The 24,929-nt window shown below is 39.4% G+C and overlaps 1 protein-coding gene across 2 annotated transcripts in view; it reads left to right on the top strand.

Annotated features, from left to right (window-relative positions):
• RASSF9 (Ras association domain family member 9) overlaps positions 1-22,006 on the top strand; it is a 40,930-nt gene extending 18,924 nt beyond the window's left edge. For both annotated transcript variants that reach the window (XM_020777738.3, XM_020777749.3), the window contains exon 2: positions 16,826-22,006. In XM_020777738.3, coding sequence (XP_020633397.3) covers positions 16,826-18,101 — 1,276 coding nt within the window. In that variant the 3' untranslated portion in view covers positions 18,102-22,006. The remainder of the gene's footprint in view (positions 1-16,825) is intronic.
• Positions 22,007-24,929: the final 2,923 nt, after the last annotated feature.

Here is a 24,929-nt window from a genome sequence, read left to right as displayed (position 1 = left end):
TCCCTCTTGTGCAAAGGTGATGTGCTTTGCCTTGGTAATGACTGTCACTCCCTTTTCAATTAAGAGGAAATGATGGGGAGACTACTTGACAGCAGACAGAAAGGAGGGATTCTGGGAAACAGGGATAGATGTGTATGTTACTGTGGCCTGCTCTATGCTCCAGGTGTAGCTGCCTGAGAGACGAAGGGGCCATGATGTCAAGAAGCCAGAGGAAGAATGAATGCTGGAGTTTCTCAAAAGCCTCAAGCTTGAACCCTAAGATATAAGATGCCAACAAATGTAAGATGAATGAGCAAGATTTTCTTTCTTTTTATTTTTCTTTTTACAGGCGGCTTTCAATGGAAAGACTGGTTTGGTTAGTTTTACTTACAAGCAGCTAGAAGGACCATTGGGTCACTTTCAAGATAAATTATGCACAAGCCTATCCATTTACTTTCCTCACCTTTGATAGAAGACATTCCTACATAATTTAATTGATTCGGGGTGACTGGAGGGCAGCCAAGTTTTGCTAGGGTGGAGATGAGGCTGGAGTATGAACAGGTGTATTTATGCACACTAGTTTCTTTGTTATAATCTTTCCTACAAGGGAGAAAACCAATAATAATTCAGAAAACATTTTACTGCATCAAAAATTTACCCAAGTCCTGAGAATCTATTATGAAGATAGACATATAATTCTGTGACAGAAACCCAGTGTTATCCCTCCCTTTCAATAAGTCAGAACTGATTGATAGCACATGATTATTGTTTTCAAATAAGATGTTACCAAATTGTGAAAATGTACGGAGCCTTGGCTGTGTAGATGGATGGGCAATGAGAACATAATATTTCTCCTGTGTTCTATTGCCTTGAAGTCCTTTTTTCATCCTTGCATTAGTCTCCTTCATGCTATCCCCACTCTCTTTTTGCTACTCTCTCTTCTCCTGACCACTGTTCCCGAGAATGAGGGAAATGACTTTAATGAGTAATTAGTTTCAATTATAGCTACAAGGTCCAAATACAGTTATCTGTCATTATAGTGATATTTTTAAATGAAGCAACTATCTACTTTCTCGGTTTGTTAGAAGTAACTGAAATAGTTAATTTTAGTAACTTATCTTTTTAAAAAAATCATAATGTTACAAGTCACTGAGGTGTTGAAAAAGACACACTTCTTCCTTTCTTCTTCATCAACTCAGTGCACCCGATAGACTGTGTAGAGCTGTATGAGGTACATTATGAGCCCACTAATGAATTCTGTGACTTTATCCATTCACCATTTAGCAAAGTCTAACTATAACTATGGGATGTGGTGGCGGTGCAGGTTAAACTGCAGAAGCCTCTGTGCTGCAAGTTCAGAAGACCAGCAGCCGTAAGATCAAATCCACGCGACGGAGTGAGCTTCTGTCGCTTGTCCCAGCTCCCGCCAACCTAGCAGTTCGAAAGCATGTAAAAATGCAAGTAGATAAATAGGTACCACCAGGGTGGGAAGGTAACGGCATTCCCTGTCTAGTCATGCTGGCAACATGACCACGGAAACTGTCTACAGACAAACACTGGGTCTATGGCTAAAATGGGGATGAGCACTGCCCCCTAGAGTCAGACACGACTGGACTAAATGTCAAGGGAAACCTTTACTGTTACCTAACTGTAACTATAACCCAGAAATTACATGTACACAATTAAGTAGTATAATTTATATGCTAATTCTTAGGAAAGAAAACTAATTATAAGAAACTAGTCACACAATCAGTTACTTCCAAGTTCTTTTCTGATTGTCCCTCTTCTAGTTTACATTTTTCTTCTTTTGATCCTCTTTTATTATGAGTTTTCCATTTTCAGGCCTAGTTGTCTATAAAATGTGCCCTCTAGGATGATAGTGATCCATTGTGTTGTTTCTGGAAGTGCAGCAGTCCTAGATCCTCACCATTGGCTGTGGAAACTAAGACTGATAGGACATATAGGCCAACAACATCTGGAAGACCACAAGTGAATAAGCACAAGAGGGGTGAAGAAGAGAAAATGCTGTTGACCTGGATGTTGAATCCACAAAAACAGTAAGTCTACATACCTGTCTGCAGTAGTTTTCTTCATAAAAGATTTCCTGGAAACCCTGTGCCATTGTTCCAGGTTAATGGCTCATACAAGGCTTATATTAGCATGTTATCTTTTTGTACAGGGAAAATAAAATGAGTCAAACAGGAGAGTGGTGTACTTATGAATATGTAATATGAGAACACAGAACAGAGTTGTACAGTGGTGCCCCGCATAGCGACATTAATCTGTTCCAGGATTAACGTCACTATCCGGATTTGTCGCTATGCGGGAGGGGAACCCATAGGAATGCATTAAACTCCGTTTAATGCATTCCTATTGGGGGAAAGCTCACCACTATGCGGGGAATCCTCCATCCGGCCGCCATTTTCGCTGCCCGAAATGCTTACCGATCATCACAATGTGATATTTAGCCATATAAAACATCGCAATGTGATCATTAAAACGATAGCAAAATCCGCATCGCTATGTGGATTCGTCATTAAACGGTGCGCTCGTTAAGCGAGGCACCACTGTATTTTGATCTCTCTTTGTTAAGCCCTCCCTCCGCCCTTCGGAAAGATTTTGGAAGACATTTGTTTTGTTGTTGATCATTATTCTGCTGCTGCCCTTAGACTTCTTGGAAAGATTCTTCCCAGACTCCTTTACATGTACTCTGATCTTGTCTGATACTCTTAGTTTGCTGAAAGTAAAGCAAAATAACTGTTTTTTTTTTAAAAAAAATAGATAAGATTAAGGTTAAACTAGACATCTAGAAGAATGCATGATGGGCTTTCCTCAAGAAACATATGCCTCAACAATCAGACATGAAGTTTAAGCCCATGTTTACTCTTGAGTGACCAATCACAAAACAAAGCATGTTAAATAAAAGATAAAAAGCTGAGGAAAATCACATGCTGTGAGAAGTAGGTATCTTTTACTAATTGAATGAGCCCTTCCAAATATGGGCTAAGCCTATTATCTAGTTTGACTACTAATAGTATTTGTAATGCACAGTAAAACCAGTATATTGGAATATGTGCAAGGTATGTAATTGCTTTCCAATGATTTTCAAAATTAAAGTTGTCAGTCGTTTGCTAGTCTGTGTAATGTGGGTCTGCATTATCTAGAGTTGAATGCTGTTAGGACTCCCAATACAGAAATAAAAGTTGGATGTGTCTGGCTTTATTTTCATTGTGCACCTGAAGACTCTGATCATGTAAAAGCTTAAAAAGCACAGATTGAAAAACCCACAGTCCACCCTCAAACCCACAGGAAGAAGACAGCAACTGCACTTTCAGAAACATGTTCTATTTTATACTTTTTGCTCACCTCAGGAGCTGGTGTGGCAGTTCTTGGGTCCTGGAGGAGGGAAATTGCCCTTAACTCATTGAATATTGCCCATCCATGGCCTAGACCAATAGAAACTGGCCATGTAAAACAAACACCAAATGTTTTGCTTTTTCCCTTAGTATCAAATGTGTATAATTTAAGACTAATCAGAACTATTGATTGAGACATTTTTGTGGTTCTTCTTTTCGGAGAGTCTTTTAGTTTTGTGTATTATCTAGACATTCTTGTTTTAAATACTTAGCATAGAATTCTTGCTACTTTCCATAACAACAAGAGTTGTATTCATACTTAGCATTACATATCATGATCTGTAGAGAGCACTATTATAAAGAATAAATATCCCAATTTTTCCTCAACAGACACTATAAGATACTCATAGCAAGACTACCATTAATTTTTTCTAAGATTGTTCTGAGCCTGCTTATCTGCAGATTTTTAACCCAATGCACTGAGCACAAATATGATCTTTCCATGTCCTATACTGATGTCAGGTCAGGGAGTCTGATAGCTGAACAGCTCTACAGAAGTTTATAAATGTCTAGGGAAAATCGGAAGCTTGTGTTAGTCACTCCTAGCATTTATCCCAAAAGGTTTGATCCAAAGGAATATTTTACACCTTGTACAATTTACTCCCTCCTTCTGAAGAACCTTTAACTTCTTTGCCCCATGCAACACAAATAAACCAAATGTCCAAGAAAATCTCTACTTTTCTCATTTTTTATTGAATAGGCACATGCAAGCAGATGTAAATGTGTTATAATGGTTTTATTTATTGAATTACGTCTTGAGTATCCAAAAAATGCAACTATAAAAACTTAAATGTTTAAGGAATATAACCATGAAAACTTCATGAACTAGATTGAAAATATAAGTAACTACTCTAAAAAAAACCTTTAAAATCCTGTAATAAAAATTAACATGGTGTTTGATAGTGGAATAATAAGACTGTAACTAAAGTGTTGTCGATGATGATCAAATGCTCTCAAGTCCATTGTGTTTCATGGTGACCTTTTTAAGGGTTTTCCAGATGGTCAGCCTATGTGGTCTTTGGCAAGTTGCTCAGTCCCAGGGCAATGTCAGAAAAAACTACTTCTGAGTACTCTCTTGCATGTGTAAAAATGAATAACAGTGTGTTTAGCAGGAAGCTGCCTTTGAACTCTTGGCACATTTTACCAAAAACTGGAGTATGGGGGCAGGAGAATCACTCCTATTGAAGGAGAGGGAGGAGCAACATTTATTTCATTTAACTCCACACCCTCTAGGAAGTGTGAGGGATAATTTCACTATGTTTTTGGCCTTCCTTGGCTCAAAGGAAGGGGGTGGGGCCTAGGGGTGGGACTTCCTGATTTAAAAGAGCGTGTTCCAGGACCGCGCGCCTAACGGCATGCGAAATTCTCAAATTTTATATCTGGCCTTAATATGGTAAATAGGAAAGGCAATGAGATTTGCATAAGCCGGGGAGTCAGGAAAGTTTTTAAGGATCAGATCATACTTTTGCACTATTAAAGAGCAGGCCTGGTAGGTGGGGCTCGTCAGCCATGGAAGGCAGCCCATCTAGGAGAAGGAAAACTCCAATTTCAAACCTCCACTGCCTTGTGGCTATATCCACTCATGGAAAAGGCTTCAGGAGTTAACCTCGAGGCAAAATCCGGAGCTGGAGTCCCGAAGGCAGCATGTGTCGTTCTGCCAACTCCTGCAACATTGCTGGAACCAGTTGTATTGGCTCTTGCCTTTCCATTGGACTATTTCAGCAATGTGGAGAGGGGGGATTTGCTGCTTGGGTAACAGCCTATCCTCCATATTACCTTACCCGGGCTTCATGCTCTGGAGAGGACACTCCTCGATTCAGAGCATGTTACCATAGTCTCTCGAGACTGAAGGATGCCTATGATGGCTCAAGGAAGTCCTTTTTTCCCCATTGTTAGTAGTGAGAAAAATTAGAGTGGGTGGGTGGGTGTGCACGCGCACGTGTGTGTGCTGGGGCTACACCAGGGACTGGTGCTATTGAAGGTGCATGTTGCCATGGATCAGACTTTGACCATCTGTGCTTTAAAACCTGAATGGGTATCAACGATGCAGCTCTTCTCCCTGCTACATTCACCACCATTTCAGCCAAAGGTAATAAGGGGAATTTTGTTATCATGTAATACTTTTTAATATCCTTGGCAAAATATGTGGCAATGCCATTTCTCACTCATTTTGTGACTCACTTGTCCTATTATAGGTGAGCATATAGGTGACTAATTTTTCTCCTAAATATGTCATTTTTGTGCCTTCTCCAGAATGGGTTTGCTTGAGCTCCTGTATTTTGCTGAGTAAATTTAAAAGCGCAAGCATATCCAATTCTCAAAATTGACTTGCCAGTATAGTAAATCTAAAGTGGAACAAACTTCACTAAAGGTCGATGTCTTGTTCAGGCTTGCTGGTTCCATGTGCTGGACCGTTTGTTCAAGCTTGACTGCAAGGCAAATACTGTGAAGTATTTGGGGCTATATCTCATGTGTTCAAGTAACCAGACCTGATTTGGTTTTATGCACATTTCTGATTACATTATTTCTTGGCCAGATGTTTCCAAGGGAATTACTCTTCCCCATCAGACACCAAACTATGTCCTCTGGAAGTTTGAAGCTACCCTTTTTTTGCCTGGGCTGGAATTTTATTTTGCTGTACTGTATTGTGTTTTGTTTTGTTTTCGCCATTTCTGTGCTGTCTTTCTTCCATAATGGCAGTCAGGGCAGCTCACAATAATTAAAATACTAGTAAAACACAATGCCTTATTCAATTAAAAACACAATGCCTTATTCAATTAAAAAAACAAGTAAACATGTGATAGTTTAAAAATAGTCATCTAAAAATGGAAGAACCTTAAAAACACACCCACAAACACAATAATGAAAATCTTAGGGTGAATCTAGCTTTAATGTCCATCATAGTTGTTAAAAGCCTGTTGTTGTTTTAAAAGAAACATATTTCTTTATTGCAGATGAACATAAGGGATGGGGCCAACCTAGTCTGTGGAGGGCTGTTATTCCACAACCAGGGAGCAGCTACACATAAACCTCTCTCCCACATTCTCACAAAATATGCCTCTGGGGGCAGTGAGATACAGAGAAAGGTTCCCCCTGAAGATCTTAGGATTTGAGACAAATTTAGACATTGCAACTTTTAACATTTAGGCTGCTAGACCTTGTTATTGGCCTTGAATTCATCACAGAGTAGTCAAAGCTACAGAACAACAGTTTTGTCTGGGTAGCTAGAGGAGATGTTCAGAATGGTTTCATTCATTTTCCAACTCTGCTATAAGTTGCTCAAAAGGAGTTTATTGAATTCGCCACAATCTTCTTAGCAATAGATCAGCAGAAATTGCTGGCAGGAGGCTGAAGGCATCTTGGGAAGTCGTTGTAATGGGGGATTTTTATGCTCCCTGTAAAAGCAAGATATACAGTAAATACAGGTTTACTTAAAATTCTATTAGATTTTTGTTTATTTTATTAGTTTTTTATTCTAGCACATAATAGTATTTGAACATACAACAACAACAAAAAAACCCAAATATCTAAGCTTCATCAGGCAAGTTCCAAAAAATGGAGCTTGAACAGCTTTGAGTTTCAAATGAAATGTAGTCAGAACTTGAAGAGCTGTGCCTTAGGGACTTTCATAAATCCATATTTATTTACTGTTTGAAATGCACAAAAAAGGGGAAACTCCAAAGGAAAGGCAGAACTGAGTATGCTTTTGATTTTTGTAGATGGCAAATAATCGTGATCTCATCTTTGAAACTTTGCTTTAAACAGTCACTACACTGTCTGAAAAAAAACCTTAAAAAATAAAAATGACATTGAGATCCGAAACTTGTCTAGAAGTTGCAGGTGCTGTGATTATAGTGGCATTTTCTAATGCCTGGTTTGTTTTGACCGCTTGTGGTGACAAGCCCCTCCAATATGATTTCACATGTTCCAAAGCTGAGGATAGACATATGGATCCCAGGCACACATTAACTTCTGTTTCTGTACCAATACATACATAACCTGTTCTTCTGTCTTGTGATGAGGCTAAAGATAACCGTTTTATCCTGGTAACATAAGCTTCTTTCAGGTATTCAGTCTGAATACATTTTTGGATGACTATGGGGATTTTCATGTTGAGAATGTCAAGGTCTGTATGAAGTGCAGTTTATATATTTGTCACTATCACTATCACTCTTTGAAACCTCCCTGCTTTCAAGATGAACACTTGAACAAGGCTATTCCAGAATGTGTTTTGAAATGGTATGGTCCTGTGAGAGCTCTATTGTATTGCATTCCTGACCAAGGAGAGCAGCAGTCGGCATAATGGCAGGATGATAATTGGACTGCAACTTCCAGTCTTCCCCACTGTAGCGTTCTCCATTTATTAGATCTATGGCTCTTGTTGTATTATGTAATGGTTTATGAATATTCATATTGCTGTGAGGTGGAGCCGAGAGAGATGTTATAAGAGGCGGAGTCAGAGAGTCAAGAGCAGATTAAGTCAGATTGAGAGAGTTAGAGAAATGTAAGAGTCAGGCAGGAGAGAAAAGCCAGACAGAGTAATAGAGTGTGTAGTTTGGGAAATTTAAGGTGATTAGCTATTGAAGAGATTTATGAATCTCTGTAATCTATAAACCAAAGTTTTATTTAAAAGAACTTGAAGTGTGGACCTGAATCTTTCTGAAGTAATGGTGATTTAGAGATCACCTGGTGGCAGCAAGTGTAAAAGAAGAGAGTGTTCGCCTTTGTGTGCTCTGGGGCTTGAAGGTCAAGCAAAGGGGCACGAGGGTGGACACCACGCCCACTAATGGCTATGCTAGGTAGGACTGATTGGAGTTCAAGTCTGACACTATCCACAGTGTCTCCACAGGTGGTAAAGGCATGGCTTCTCTCTTACACTTCTTAATGTCAGTGTATGTCCCTTGGCAATTCCTTGATCATCATTATTATATAAGCTCAATTTTTGGACAGAGAAACAAAAAAACAAGTCTGTGGTATTAAGTAGTTACTGACAAGCAGAAGCTGAGTTCAGGACATCTTTGCTGAGTATTACCAGGATTAGCTATAATTAAAGAATTATGATGTAATTTGCCTGAAAGGACCACATGATATTAGACTTTATTATCTTTAATCTTCTCATCTGTGAGATGACAAAGAACAGATGTTTTGGATATTGTGGTTGCATGGTACTGCTTGATAACTTTGGAATTAATAGTTTGCTTCAGATGAAAGAAATGGTAAAGAAAGCCAAATGAATATAAATGATAGTTCATATACGGAGTGAGAAACAGCACAGGCCTATACAGTACTGTGTTGCACAGGCTGGGTTAGAGATGAGTACTCATAAACACGACTGTGTCCTTTCATTCGATTAAGGTTCGGATAGTTATGTATTTATTAACTTCACTTCATTTATATCCCACCTCTCTCTCGATGACCTCACTCATTTATTTTTGCTTCTCTAGCAAAGAGATAACAGCCTCCTATTTTTCTTTTCTTTGCCTCTTTCCCACTGAGGCACTAGATAACTCCTGGTTTTACCTCCTAAGCCTTACTGTTGTTGCTTTGCCGTGTGGTTTCCTTCACTAGCTCTTGAAAAAAGACATGCTACTTTCCTACAGCTACCATACATACAGTATGTGTGCCACATTCACTATTCTGAACACTGTGTGTGTATATGAGTGTAATTAATAGCATATCAACACAAACCTCTTTTTCTAAGAAACCTCATCTAGGCAACTGTGGCCCACCAGATTGTTTTGGACAGCAACTCCCAAGTTCTTTCAGTTGCCAACCAGATTGTGTGGAGGACCACAGTTAAATTTCCATGAAAATCTACAGAGCGCAAGGCCGTGCGAAGCCATGGACATAAAATATAACTATTGTCACTTAACAAGAGCTGCTCTGTGAGTTTTGTGTGGAAGGGATGGAAACTGAATGGGAAGATGACATTCATCATTCCTGCTGTTACTGGGTGTTCATTGTTTTCTTACCTATTTCGATAGTGTGAGTTTATCATTAATGCGCAGTATCATAACTGGCTATTGAAAAGAGAGAAGGTCACAAATAGATTTATCCTAAATCAGATCATAATCCCATCTAGTTCAGTAGTGATCATCAGGAGCTGTGCAGCATTTATCAAGAAGCATTTTTGGAAAAAGGAATCCCCAGATACTGTGGTGGTTGAATTGTCAGAGATGCTTGATCATGTCTCTGAAGGTTGTAGCACAAGCTTGGGGGTTTAAAAAAGTATTTTTTGTGTTATTGAGTACTTTTTATAAAGCATAAGAGCACAGTTATCTTAGATCAGCATTCGCTGTGACATACTGCTGGTTAGACTGTCATTAGCCTTGACGTTCTATAGTTCTACTGCCCAGTGTAGTAGAACTGCAGAACTGTTCTGTAAGACCCACAGGATCAAAGGAGGAATATTATCTGTAAATGGTTAGCCATTTAGATTTCATTTTAGACTTGGAGCCAGACCAATGATTCGTCTTGTTCTGTACCGAATTTCAGTTTAAAATTAATTATTGTTTAGCACCTTGGGGCATGGGATGATACCCATTCTGGAAAGCAGATCAAAACATGGAACACTGCCAGGTTATTAAAGTACAATCTCTTCTTGCAGAGCCCCCCCCCCCCTTTCAGTAGCTATTCATGGATGTCTACATTGACTGCTGAGCTTCTGTTCAAATTTACTACTTTATCTCCTTAGGCTGAGAAGTCTGTGTCATCCTCGATCTGGAGTGTCTGGCTGTGTTTAAGATTGGGTGGGATAGTCTGTTCCTGGAGTGTACTGCTTTCCTATATGCGCATCACTTGGTGGGTTGTTTGTGACGTCCTTGTAAACTTTTAAAACAATCCACCATTTTAAAAAATCACATTCATTAAATTCATATTCCAATGCAGATTTCTATAGGTATTTTCTCTTTAAATATGCATGCATAGACATCGTTTGATACATTTAGGATTTTTTTCTCTTGCTTTTGCATTGTCAGCTGCACATACAAAATGTATTTCAGCTATAGGTTGACACAAAGGATTCCTACACTTGTTTTAAAATAGTAGTTTGTCACCAGAGGGAAACTCCTTAATACTGACATATACTGAAGCACCTTAAACTTTGTCCTTGGCGTGTGTTTGTGAAACTTAGAATGCATATAGTAATAGAAAGGAGTTTAGACTAAGAAAGGTTTCATTTAGTCCCTCCTGATCCATACTGTATAGCCATAAAGAATTGTAGCACTGCAGGGGGAACTGAGTCATCTGGCTCTGGTTCCTGCCCTAAAGCAGGACATCCTGTGCATAAGCTATTTCCTGACAGATGCCTGACCGTCCTTTGCTTGACTATTTCCACAAAGGGTATATATACACACCCATACTTTAAAAGCAGAGTACTGTAACTTTACAAAATGAAATCCCTGCTATTTAAAAATGTCACTGTGTGTTGTACAAAAAGTCACCAGCTTTATACATAATGCAATATAATATGTTGCTATTTTTTTCTCTTGCTGATTTACTTATTATTGCAGATGCAGCTATTATTCATGTGTGCCAACTTTTACACACACACACACACACACACACACACACACACACACACACACACACACACACACACACACACACACACACACACGTTACTGGCACATTTATTTCCAATATATGTATTAGTGTTTGTAAACAAAACTATAGACAAGAGACACTCATATTGATATTGCCTCCAAATGATGGTGGATCTACGGTGTGAATTACTGACCTTCAGAATGGCTGTTATTAACAACATTGCTCAGGTCTTTCTAACTTACAGTTCTGGCTTTCTTTATTTTAACCACTGGATATTGAAGTACCTTGAGTAATCCTTCATTCCAGCGAAGATGTTAGTCTCTTGTATGTGCTGCAATGTAATGCAAACATGTACTGATTTGTAACTCTCTGTATTAAAAAGCCATTCAGAACAGCATATTTTGATATAAAGTATACTGAGAAATCCCTATTTTCAGGGGAAATATGCTCAAATATGTTTAGATATGCATTTTCATGATGATTTCAAAAGAAAACATTCATGAGTTGTTGAGAAGCAAGACAAAGCAGACCTAGAGGTGAATAAATGCAGAAGTAGTGCTGTCTGGAAACAGACCGATTAATCCATCTTCCAATCCCCATGGATACAAAGACTCCTCTTGCCCACAAAGATGCCCTCTTAGAATCTTTTTTTTAAATCTCTCATTTTTCTTCTGTGATTTACAAGTACATACTTGCCTAGAGGGGGAAATGTATAATAATCATTGTCTTTGAATTTCTATTGTTTGCCTGCTCTTGCTGCTGTGTGATCACAGAACTACAGGACACATTTTCTGCATCTATGCTGCTTAGCAATTGCAGTCTACAACCTTGTTTAGACAAAATATATCAGTTTGACAAAGAGCTATTCCCAAATACATGCATATTTTTTGAGAATATGCTTTAGTTACTGGGGCTTTGCTTCTAGACACCTACTATATTGGATATTTTTTTTGCTGGAGATTTGAAGTGATCATCATGGAATTAGTGTCCATGTATAGGGAGGGTATTTATTGCTAGATGCACTGAGTTGTCTTCCTACCACCAGTCTATACTCCCATCTAGAATTTCTCCCAGATGTCCCATGCCCAACACAGATGGCCCTCCTCTTTTGCCTATATCCTCCATCCTGTCTATGCCATCTTTCTTCTCCCTTCCCTCCTTGTTTTACCCATTGATGGCATTTGGAGAGGTGGAGTAACAAATAAACCCCATAAGGAAATGCCATCAAATGACCCCAGCCCATGTGATGTGCTGACTGGCAGATAACTATTCAGTGTCAGAGACCGTAGAAACAGGGCCTGCATTGAAAAGAGACCAAAAAAAAAAAATCATCACCTGGTGGTGGTATAAAACAAATACCAGAAAGCCAAGGCTTTTCTTCTGCATTGACACTGTTGATGCGAGTTTCAGTCCTGTATTGAGGTAGTAGTAGTAGTAGTAGTAGTAGTAGTAGTAGTAGTAGTAGTAGTAGTAGTAGTAGTAGTAGTAGTAGTAGTAGTAGTAGTAAGAGGAGGTAGAAGTGCCCTCAGGTCAATTCTGACTTACATCAGCTGTTTCCAAGGTTTTCTAGTACGCTGATGATACACAGCTCTACATCTCCTTTACACCAACTTCAGTGGATGCCGTCCGGTCCCTCCAGCGCTGCCTGGACACCATACTGGAATGGATGCAGTCAAATGGATTGAGGCTGAACCCGGACAAGACTGAGGTCTTGAGGGTGGGCGGCCCTTCCGTCAGCGGCATAGGTGACTCCCTCTCCTTTGGAGGGACGACCCTTGCCGCAAAGAGTGAGGTCCGCAGCTTGGGAATACATCTGGACCCGGCGCTTACCATGGAAACCCAGGTGGCGTCTGTGGTCCGCTCTGCCTATTTTCATCTATGGCAGATTGCCCAGCTGCAACCATATCTTGATCGGGGGGCCCTCACTACTCTAGTCCATGCGCTCGTAATCTTGAGATTAGACCATTGTAATGCACTCTACATGGGGCTGCCTTTGAGGCTGACGCGGAAAGTTCAGATGGTCCAGAATGCAGCAACCAGGCTCCTTAGTGGTGTGAGAAAACACCAGCATGTCTCCCCCACTCTGGCTGCTTTGCACTGGTTGCCCATCCGTTTCCGCGTTGACTTCAAAGTGCTAATGATCACTTATAAAGCCCTAAACGGTTTGGGACCTCAATATTTGGCAGATCGTCTTCTCCCACCCAGATCTACCCGAATCACCCGACATAGCCAGCAGGGGCGGCTGAGGGGTCTGACGCCGAGAGAGGCCCGGAAGGAAAAAACAAGAAACCGGGCCTTCTCGGCGGTGGCTCCTTGGCTGTGGAATGCCCTCCCAACAGAAATTCGGCTGGCACCCTCGCTGGGTGTTTTTAAAAGCCAGTTAAAAACTTGGTTATTCAAGAAGTGGTTTTTCCATTTCCCTCTTCTGCAGTGCATCCTGGGACTGTGGAGAATGCCCAAGGCCACACAGGTTGGCCATTCTTCCTGGAGGCACAGTGGGGAAATGGAAGTCCCAACCTCTGGCTCTGCAGCCAGATACCCAAACCACTGAGCTATCCACTGAAAATAATTAAAAGTGTTACAAATGGATACTCTCAGCCTGGGTTATAAAAAATAACTCAACATTAAATTAAAATACATCAAATGAAGAATACACTCCACATTTTTAAAAGTGTAATTATAATGCTTCACATGGACCTTTCCTGTCGCATGAGGTTGCTGCTACATGTAATATGTAGCATGCTTGTAATACATACATGCAGCTAGCTTGTGTAGCTTTGGGCAAGCTTTCCAGTCCCAAGGCACCCTCTTCTGAAAGGAACAGCAAACCACTTCTGAGTACTCACTTCCTAGGAAACTGTGGAAAGTTTTACCTTTTCAGAATGGGCTTGATAGATTATAATTATTATTAGCAATGAGTAGATCCATGAAAAACTGAGGGTGTGAGGGAACCAGGTAGCAGTTAAAATCTTATTATTGGAAAGTTAATTCAATGACCTTGGAATTGTACTCTGAATGGCACTGAATAGTAAAGAAAACCAGTCACAGGTGGGTGGAGGGCTGCTTTGCCTATTGTAGGATAATTGGGTTGTAAGATGAAAGTTTCAATAGTCCTTTAACATTCTAAACTTCTACCAGTGTCGTGCTGACTTGTGTCATATTCTTAACAACTATTTGCAAGACTAGTGCAGGCAAAACAGCAAATTTATCTGTGCATTCCAGCTTTTATCACCTTTTTAAATACACTTGGGCTAGAAGTGAAGTACAATATTGCCTACTTTGATTCAAGGATTAAGATGGGGAGCAGCAACAAAATGTTTCCAGGCTATATGCTTCTGTTGAAAATACTAGCCAGCCAGGTTTCAAGGCTATTCTGCTCAAGAATATTCTTTCCAGAACACAAGAGTTGTCTCCAGTTATACTGTACTCTTGTTGAGACACAGGACAGCTCAGGTTGGATGACAGCATACATGTTTGACACAAGTAATTATCATTTACTCTCGACAGATAACAGAAAAGCAAAGAACAGCCATTGCTAATATAATGACAGGCTAAGCATCTCTGTACATGCATTAGAGAGTAATGGGTAGTCTTGTTTTCCAAGTAGGGATATAAATCCTTATTTCATTTTGGGGGTTGGAACCAAAATTCCAAAAGTTTTATTTTCAGTTCAAATTACAAACCTTTTGTATGTGGGTGCATTTTGGCACTACTTGGAGAAAATATTTGCAGTGTTTTGTTTTGTTTTTTGGTATTCAAAAACTTATATGTTGCACCCAAAACCCACCTGTATTTTGTATAAAATGCAAAGTTCTTAAAGCAGAATACGTTTACTGTGTGTATGTGCTATATAATGTTGCATCTTTTTGCTCTCAAACAGAAGTAGAATATCTCAAGGAAGGACACATTTTTGTCCAAAATGAGAAAATATGAAAGTATGACTCCCAAGCAGGCAGATTTAAGCAAACGCTTTTCCAATTTATGCCTCAGGTCAAGGATAGATAAATTTGATGGATTGGAGGCCACTTTTCCAGTTGGCAGTTGCTTGAGAATTGCACACAGAATGATTGGAGCTTGGTAAATTTAAGTAGTTTTTAATTATAACTTATTTTTTTTTATATTTGTACATATATATATATATGTTTATAAATATATATGTTCATATGTTATGTGCTGTCAAATCAACCAGAACTTATGGAGACTCTATGAATAAGTGATGTGCAAAATGGGCTGAACTCAACAGTCCTGCTCAGCTCTTGCAAACCCAAGCCTATGGCTTCCTTTAGGGGATCAATGCATCTCATGTTTGATCTTCCTCTTTTCCTGTTGCCTTTAACCTTTCACGGCATTATTACATGTGGAAATATGTTTCTATGTTTATAGTTATGTTTTTATATGATATAGTGTATTATATTCAGATTCATGGATGTTAAGATCAACAATCCGGCTGTTAATAGAAAAGATAGATTTTATTTGATTCATTTTTTAAAATTTCCCCTCAAAATGCACTGGGACTAAATAAAAGACAAATCAAAATTAATTTAAGATTGGATTTAATTTATTATAGAATAAATCTAAATCGGCTTTCAGAACCATGCAACGATTCTGGTGGAAGGAGAAACAGTAGGGGCTGTTTAACTAACAAGAGGTTGCAGAGGTGGTTTGGCTTTTTAAATAATAAAGAAGATATTAATTGATTGATTGATTGTGACTGACTAATTCTGCTTGAAGAGATACCAGGGGATGAGGCTTGTAATGGAATATAGTTACAATTTCTTCTTCCAGTCAACACTGCAAGCGATATCAGTTCACTCTGTCATTGAAGGAAACCACCGATTTAGTGGCTTGCAACTCAATTTTGCAGTAAATCATGACTTTTTTTTCAAAAAAAAAATTTGAAGTACTAGAGGACATAAGGGATGCTTAAAAAGGGAGGATTGGGGGCTGCTGGTCATTCATGTCCATACATTGGCCACCCCTCATTTAGATGTTTGCTGAACAAAACATGAGTGTTACAGAGGTGTCTCTTTGATAAATTGGTGAAGGAAACTTGGAAGCATGTGCTTCTGTGATAGCCAGTTTAACAGGTTTGCACCTATAAATGCCACACAGCTCATGCAAACAATGTGGTCCCATATGCCGTTTTCATATGTGGCTTATATAATGGTAGGACAGTGTTAGATAGCTGGGTTCGGAAGGTTCCTCCTGCTGAAGTCCCACTGAAAGTAAATGAGAATTATAGAGCAGTTCTGCCCGTATTTATTTCTAGTGGTTGGATTATTGGACCAGGGCTTGGGATACCAGTTTCAAATCCCCAGTCGGCCATGAAAAGTGCTGGGTGGTGGTGGTTATAAGGAGAAACTGGGGAGAAGCAAAGCCATGAGCACATTGGCAGAATGCTTGGAGAAACAAATAAATGAGTATGCAAGTCCTACTGAGTTCCGTAGAACTTAACTACAGTATCATTGGGCAGCAGGCTCCATTTTTACTGGATTGTGCCTATTCTATGCTTGCACCATTCATTGCAGCATGGGTTCTAGTTTCTCCTAAGTGGTTGACCTCTCTCTCCCCTGCTGTTCGCTAGTTATCCCTGGTAGCTCCTCATTAACACCTAACAAACAACAACTGCTTGTTATGAAGTAGTTAGCTTGCTACATTCTCAACTTCTTTTTAAAAAGCTAACAAGAAGATAAGCTAATGGTTGCAGTTTGTTACAGTCATAACCATTTTAATTTACAAGTTATCTTTCTTTGCCTCTCTGGCCAGATGGTCTTAAGTTGTCAGAATCATCCCACAATTGAAGTACTGTATAACCAATGTGTATCATATTCCGTGCCACAGAGATACAGTAACTTTATGTAATATTTTTCTTTCTTTTATTGCAGATCGCCAGTGAAAGAGATGGCTTCCTCTGAGCGAGAAATAGTAGTCTGGGTTTGCCAGGAAGAGAAAATTGTAAGTGGACTCACCAAGCGTACAACTTGCATGCAAGTAATTGAAGCTCTGCTTGAAGAACATCAAGCCACTTTTGGTGAGAAGAGGTTTCTCTTTGGACAGCCAAAGGATTACTGCATTGTTGAGAAATGGAGAGGTTCTGAGCGAGTTCTTCCTCCTCTCACAAAAATGTTGAGACTCTGGAAAGCCTGGGGTGAAGAGCAACCCAATTTGCACTTTGTCTTAGTCAAGGCAGATGTCTTCCCGCCCTTCCCATTATGGAGGACAGCTGAGGCTAAGATGGTACCAAATCTAGAAAAACACTGGGACCTCAGCCCAGCGAATTACATGAAGATGTTGCCAGTGGACAAGCAAAAGAGGATTGTCAGGAAAACTTTCCGGAAGCTGGCAAAACTTAAACAAGAAGGGGTTCTCCAGGAGAGGGACAATATAGAAACACTCATCCACTTGATCTTGTCCCAAGATCACACCATTCACCAGCAAGTCAACAGAATGAAGGAGCTGGACTTAGAAATTGAGAAGTGTGAGGCCAAGTGTCACCAAGACCGGCTTGAAAGTGATGGAGAAAATTATGTGCAGGAGACTTACTTAATGGCAACTTTGGGTAATGCTGAACAGCAAAAGGATGTGTCTCACAGTCAGCTACTGATGCAGGAAGGCCTTTGCAAAGATGAGAGACTTGCACAAGTGGAAGAAGGGCTAAAGCATCACCAATTGTTGATTGAAAAGCTGTCTTCAGAGATTGAACAAGAGATGAAAGGGCTTGAAAAGAGTGCAGACGATGGAGACACATGGACAGAGGAAGCAATTAATGGTGAAATGAAACATTCTGATGTAGAAAGCATGAAGTGTGATCTAGAAAAAAGTATGAAAGATGCCTTGAGGATCCATTCTCAAATGAATTATATCCAGCAGGAGTTAAAATACAGAGATCTAATGCTTCAGAAGAAGGGAAAAGAATTTGAACTGCTTGTGGAAGAGCTTAATGCCTTTCATGCTAAAGACGAAACTGAATGTAGATTCCCACCCAGTGAGGAATTAGCAAAGGGTAGTGAAACGGTTACCAAGACTTTTGCAGGGACAGAACTTCTTCACAAAGTGACCACTTTAGACATAAATGATACAGACTCTGATACTGGAATCAGTTCTACTCATAGTCAAGACTCAGAAACAGCTATAGGGGATGCACTGCTATTGTCCACATAGTAGACAATTGTTTATTTTTATGAGAACAGTGTAATATTAATGCCCCTTAAAGACATTGGGATAATAATATATATAAGGTGGTGTAAGGTGTTCTGACGGCATAAGACTTTCCAAGTCAGCAAACTTGGTCATAAGTCAAAAATATAGCTAATTTTCAGTTGCAAAGAGGAAAGAGTAAAATGGTTCCCCCCACTTCCTAATGCAAATAATTTAGCCAATTGAGCATAATCATAGTTCATGTAGAGGATTTCAAATGCATTTGACAAAGAAAAGCCTAACTAGGCTGTAGTGGTAATGGACCAAGAACTATAATCTAAACCACTGTAAGTAAAAGCGATCACCATATGTATCTGTTCCAGTCCCATGGGGAATATTATTGCTTCTCATTATTTTATAAATTGACCCACTGCCAAGCAAAGTATTCTTCATGGCTCTGATGATTCTGACCCTGCTCACTCCATCTTATGAAGATCTGTGTGGATATCTTGTGCACAAGATTTTTTTTGTTTTTTCACACCTTTCCCTGACACGTGTGCAAAAAAAGTATTGGAGCTGGGGCTGGCAGGGATGATGGAAGAAAAATGTATTTGCCTTTACTCTCTTATTAAATCAACAAGTCCATACATAACAACGTGTGACTCATATGATCAAATTCAGGAGTTGCCATTATTTTGAGAGGTAGTGATCCCTTTTTAGCACTCTTTGTCTGAACTTGAGGTAAATTATTTGCTTCTGAAAAAGTGGCCTTACAATGCATATTTTCCAGAGTCACTGTTTTTCCTCAGCACATAAGTAGAAGAAAATTAAGGTTTCATGTGGCAAAAAATTACAAAGAGCATTACAGTGCCATTAGATTGAATAGGAATCTGGCATCTCTCCCCCCCCCCCCCCGCCCCTGCTTTGGCTTGCTACAGTTCTTATATGTCATTTTACAGTATATTTGTAATATATATAAAGGTTCTGTGTTTGCACATACCTTAGCTAAGCAAGAATAGGTTCAGTGAACTGAATGTATATTTTAGACTTTGGTTGTTAAACAGATGGACCACAGTTCAAGTACTGCATCAGCTGTTTGCTATAAAGCACCAAGAAACCCATGGTGATAGTACATGGCTGCCATTTTGATGGTGGGTTTGGTTGGCCTGAGTTAGATCCTGTTTTAGACTGCAAATGAAAGGACAGTATTTAAGAATGGATAAATGGAAGCAGTATTGGTCCTTTGGAAATGTTGACATTATCTTCCTTATGAATATGATTTGCTCTTGTCTTCCTTCCTTCCTTCCTTCCTTCCTTCCTTCCTTCCTTCCTTCCTTCCTTCCTTCTGCTGAGATGTTCAACATGACTAGGAAAGACTCGGATATGACATGGAAAATGTTTTCTTCATTCTTCATTCTATTTTGGATATTATGAAGAGAGTTTTCTACAGAGTTCTGTTGACTGCCTCATTTGTTAAAAATGGTGGCTGTTACTGTTTAGCATTATACTAATTGCCTTAATTATTGTGGTCTCTAGCCTATTGGCTTTCAGTAGAAACAGAGATGAATAGCAGATTAGGTGTTGTAGGTTTTTATTAATTTATTAATGCTTTCAAGCATCTTTTTTTATACTTCACAAGATGTTGTATAAATTCTTACATCTCCAGTGCCGGAAAAAAAAGCTAATGTAAATCATTAGTTAGCAATTTCAAGTATTCCCAGAGATCATGTAATATATAAAAATAACATTTTTAGTTTTTAATGCTGTATAAGATGCAGGTTGCTAGTGCCTCTTAAGTGCCATTGTATTGTAAATGAGAATTAAACTAGAAAATATACTTTATGAAGATAGTCTAAGTGGTATTCACTGATACTTCAAGCCTAATTTAGCTTTCCTTACCTCCTCCTCTACATGTCTGCAGTTTTTTAAAACAATCCCAAGTTTGGGGAAGACTGGGTGAAGATTGGGTTTCCCCAAGCCAGCTGCTAAGAGGCACTTTCCTGGGGGGACTCAATTTGTGGGTGTATAACATGGATGTCTGAAACCCAGTCTTCATCAATCTTCACCAGACTTGGGAGGATTGTAGAGGAGAGTCAATGTAAGTTTCTATGTGATTTTGGTGTCTCTAGGTGGGGGACTTTCCTGGGGGTGTCCAACTTGTGGGTGTATAACTCAGACATCCAAAATCCAAAATTTACTAAACATGCATGGCTTGTAGAAGAGAGTCAGAGGAAGCGTCCCTGCAAATATGGTGTCTCTAGGTGCTGAGGGGTGGATTTTATAGGGTTATAAAGTCAAAAGAAAAACATATCAAATTCATTTCATGATTCATTGACCTGAACAAATCATGAATGAAAAGGAATCACACTTTTTTTGATTTATGCCCAACTGTAGTTGTAATTTATCTACTTTCTTCTTCCTGAGTCCTCCATTTGATCACTTCTAGTAACTATAAGAAGCACCCACATCCCAATTAAGGAAAGATATAACACAGCCTAGAAACTACTGTGTGTTGTGTTGGATGACTGTAAAGCCTAGACTAAGAAGGTGTCTTCCACTTTGCCTAAATAAATTCAGCCTTGCACTGTTAGACCAGTGGAGCTTTCTTCTCCCACTTCCAGCCTTCTATGTTACTCTGAAACTTGCTATGGGGAGTTTGTCGGCCCTCTGTGGCTGGTTTTGAATGCTTGTGATAGGGCTTTAGGAGAAGGGGGCTGACCCCACCTTCCAAGATCTGCTCCTACAAGAAGTTTCAGCGGTGGGGGAAAAACCATTTATGACTGGTCTTTGTAGGAGGGAGAGGATATACATTTACTCATTAGCTGTGGCTCTATGGAATGTGATAATACTTGAGGTCGATTGATATTTTTCAACAAGGAAACATGGGTGACGTACTTCCTTACCCATCTCGATTGCAAATCAAGTTTCTTACAGAGCAGGGAGATGCATAGTCTGCCTCTGCATGCAAAAAAAGTGCATTTTCCCATTTTATATCAGACCTGGGAACTCAAGATAAGAAATGTCAGCATTTGTCACCCATTTTTTGTCAAGTGCCTTCTGGCATGACACAGATAAATTAAAATAAATGAGGCATACAATCCATGCAATGTGTATATTGTTTTCAAAGCAAGTCTCCTTCCAATGAGGCTCCTTCCAAGTTTGTATGATTTCTGACTTGACATGTAGCTTGAGCAGGGTGGTTTCAGCAAGGCATGGTAACATCTCATCCACTGTATTATGCCCTTCTAAGGAAGACATCATGTGAAAATGACTTCTGTTGCAATATGGAAAGCCCTCCCTCATCATCTCCCTTTCCCAGCAACTTGGATGCATGCCAAGTGGTCATATCCACCTAGACATCAAAAGTGAATGGGTTCAAGGGAATAATTTTATAGGAAGGAGATCTAGGAATAATTTGGGAGTTCACCTCTTGACAAGCATGAGGCTTTTTCTAAACCAACGTGCTCTCAAAAAGTAGGCAGGGAAGTTCACCTGTTGTAATGTGGTAATTTGCTAAATTTAATGGAAACTGGGATCTCAGTCTAACTGAGGCTAGCTGTGGTCAATTCCCACTGAAATATCAAAGGAGCTTAATATAGTCATGACTAACTTTCCTTGGTATTAAATACATGTAACTTTAATTGGTTTGGGGTATGAGGCTGAAACCTGTTTTCTGATTATCTTTTATTGTTACCAGTATTCTATTGTAATACGTATGGAATCATTCCTTAAGCTTTATCATACTATGTTGCCAGAGAAATGGTTAAATTAAAGTATTTATGATCATTGGCTGAACAGCTAACTTCTCCTTTTATCTAGACTGCTGCTTCAGAATGTGAATAATGTTCAGTTGCATAGAAATGTAAAAGGACAGTAACCAGAGGTGTGGTATCTGTATTTTTCAAAATAAAATGAAGCTACAAAATTCAGATTCTTGCTTGGTTGCATTATTTTTCCAAGTGGATGTGTAACAAATTATTGCAGTGTGATGTGCTCACTGCAGGCCATAAGCCATGTGTTTGTCCCATTGCTTTCATGCTCACAGTAAAACACATGGTCTTTGGGCATGGTCTTGTCCTTCATTTTTTTCACTGATGATATACCATCTTTGACCCAAAGCACCTTACTGTACTTGTATCATAAATATCATTTTAGGTACATTAGCTATATTTTTATATGCCTTTTATGTTGTATACAGTAAAACACACTGAGGTTTCAGTATCTGCCCATGAAATGTAGGCATTTGCTTTGGAGTCAGTGAGGTTTGTATGCAAAGTATGTCTAGACCTCATAGTAATCTCCCTTGCTTGACTGTCAAGTGAAGTAGGAAGCTCTTATATGGAAGTTCCATTATTTCATGCTTAAGCAATTCCATACAAATATAGAAGGAACAGCACCTTTGAGACTTAAAGACTGTGATTTCTTTATCCTTGATCATTGAATGTGTTTCTGGTTCCATTGTATGACATGGAGTTGTGGACATAGGCAAATATATATGGCAGAGTGCTAACGGATTCTTACCTTGAGAGGATAAGCAATGAAGAAATATTAGGATAAATGAAAATGGATGCCAAGATGATGGCCAATAAATTTAAAAAACAAACAAACTCAAGATCATTCAGTGAAAATAATTGGGAAGGAAGTGCAGGAAGTCAAACATATTGGTTAAAGAACCTTGATTTGAATGCAGTGCAACGTTGTTTAGAACTGTTGCATCCCAAGTCAAAATAGCCATGGTTTTCATATGAAAGCAACAAGGTGTTTAAACGGCCAGAATACACTAATTATCTTCATTCAGTGAATAAAAGTGTGATGGAATATTAACCTGTGGAGTAGCATACATGGAAATGTACTGAGGGAAGAAAAGTGAGTAATTGTGGGAATGAAGTCCACGGCTGAGCGGTATCTTTATTGGATAACCTAAAAAAGTCACACACAAGTATTGTACTCTCCATAATTATTCATTGGGCAAAAATAGTATGCAATTTTGGGTTAGGGCCAATAAAACTTGAGCCAGAGCTAATGCCAGTGGCTCATGAAGTCACACTACTAACAAAATCAAATGGAGCTTACCTTACATGGGACAGAGGTGAAAAGGATACTAATATGCAGATCCTCTCCTTTCTGAAGACCAAAAGCTAGCTTGATTCCCCCAACCCCAAGTCTGCCAACTGAGTTGTATGTAAAGAGGGAGGGACTACAAATGGAAACCTTTGTGGTGTCAAAACTCCATTTTGCTATGTTGAGGGACAGATGTTACATTTGATCCAGTTTTTAAATTATTAGTTTTGAAGCCAAGTTATTCAGTCATACACTGGAAGTTCAGCACTGGCAACCAGACACTGGCCTCCTCTGCACTTTTGGGGGTGCGGTGGAGAAGAGTATGTCAAATGGGACAGCTTTTTAATCCAACAGGCAGAAACGTCTGGTAGGGTCAGAGAAGGAACAAAGAGGAATAACCTAGTTGGCAGCCTACATTCAGCTCTGCAGTGCAGCATTCCAACATTGCTATAGGGAAGCGAGCCTGCACCTGCTGTCGTCCCTGAGACACAGTCTTACTTCATCCAAACTGGGAATATTACCAATGCATGGAGCAAGTTTTCAGAAAGTACAGTACTGAGCCTCTTAATTGATACTGCCTACCACATTGTTAATGATGAATGGCCCAATATACCAGCACTATTTTGTGACTCTGTTGAGCTGGCTTATTTCCATGTGTTCCAGTGTGCCCCATGTCATTCTGTACCAGGGAGGTGCCAACATGTACTAACAAAGATGTAGTGAACCTTGAACTTTTAAACATGCTTTGCCTGCGTGAAGTGTGTATGTCTAACTTGCGTATTCCAGTGACTTTGAGAGTTTGCTTGGCCATTAAACTTGTAGAAGCAGCTGCAAGGGTACACTTTTGACCACAGCAAATTGCATCTCTGAATCACACCCATTTCACTCTTGGTGGACACATATGGAAAGAGACTTTGTTCGGTCAAAGCAGATGAAAATATTTTTGTGGGGCTCAACAGAGATATACTTAGAGCAAATGTCAAAAGCATCAGAACAAGATGCCATGAGGGGCTCATATTGACATGGGCCTTTTTAGCTTGCAGGTTATCGATTGCTGAGTTGGTTATAGAGAGAAAGGGGGGGAAGAAATTGAGTGTCAGCAGGGCGGGAGGCCTTTCATTCTTTTCATGATGAACATTTTCTTACAAGTCCACATGTTTGTTCATACCATAGAATCACACGCTGTGAGTGAGCTGTAGGCAGTAACAGCCTGTGTTGTTTTATTGTTCTTTTGATTTGTCTTCAGATTCAAGCTTATCCAAAAATCTATGCCAGGTGGAGAAGAAGTGAACATCAAAATTGATCTTACACAATAGAGAACAAACAACGCATCAGAAAATTCTACAAAGCAAGTATGCATAGGAATCTATTCAAACATGCCCTTTGTCTGCAGAGACACAGACCTACAAAACAATATGTTGCTTGTAGTTCACTAATGTTTTTTTCCCCTGTGTTGTTAACTTACATATGGCTATAGATACGTTTAAGAAATACATGACATGTCAGCATTTTATGAAGTATAGGCTTGGGCATAATGTCCTTGCCACCTCAGTTCTTATATCTTTTATATATATAAAAAGGGAGATTTTTGATCTTTTCTCCAATCGGCGGGGGGAAGCAAAAGCTTGGAGCTGACTCCCAAGGAAGCAAAAAACTGGTAGGAAAGGGGATAAGAAGTGTTTGCCCACGTTTCTTTATCACTCAAATCCCCCTTAGAAGCCAACTTAAAAAAAGAAAAAGAAAAGATACTTCAAGGAAAGAAACTTTAGAACTACACACAATATCCCACAG

The sequence above is a fragment of the Pogona vitticeps genome, chromosome 5, assembly GCF_051106095.1.
Source record: "Pogona vitticeps strain Pit_001003342236 chromosome 5, PviZW2.1, whole genome shotgun sequence".
Classification (NCBI taxonomy): Eukaryota; Metazoa; Chordata; class Lepidosauria; order Squamata; family Agamidae; genus Pogona; species Pogona vitticeps.
Note: the sequence above shows the minus strand (reverse complement) of the source record. Positions and strands in the feature narration are given on the sequence as shown.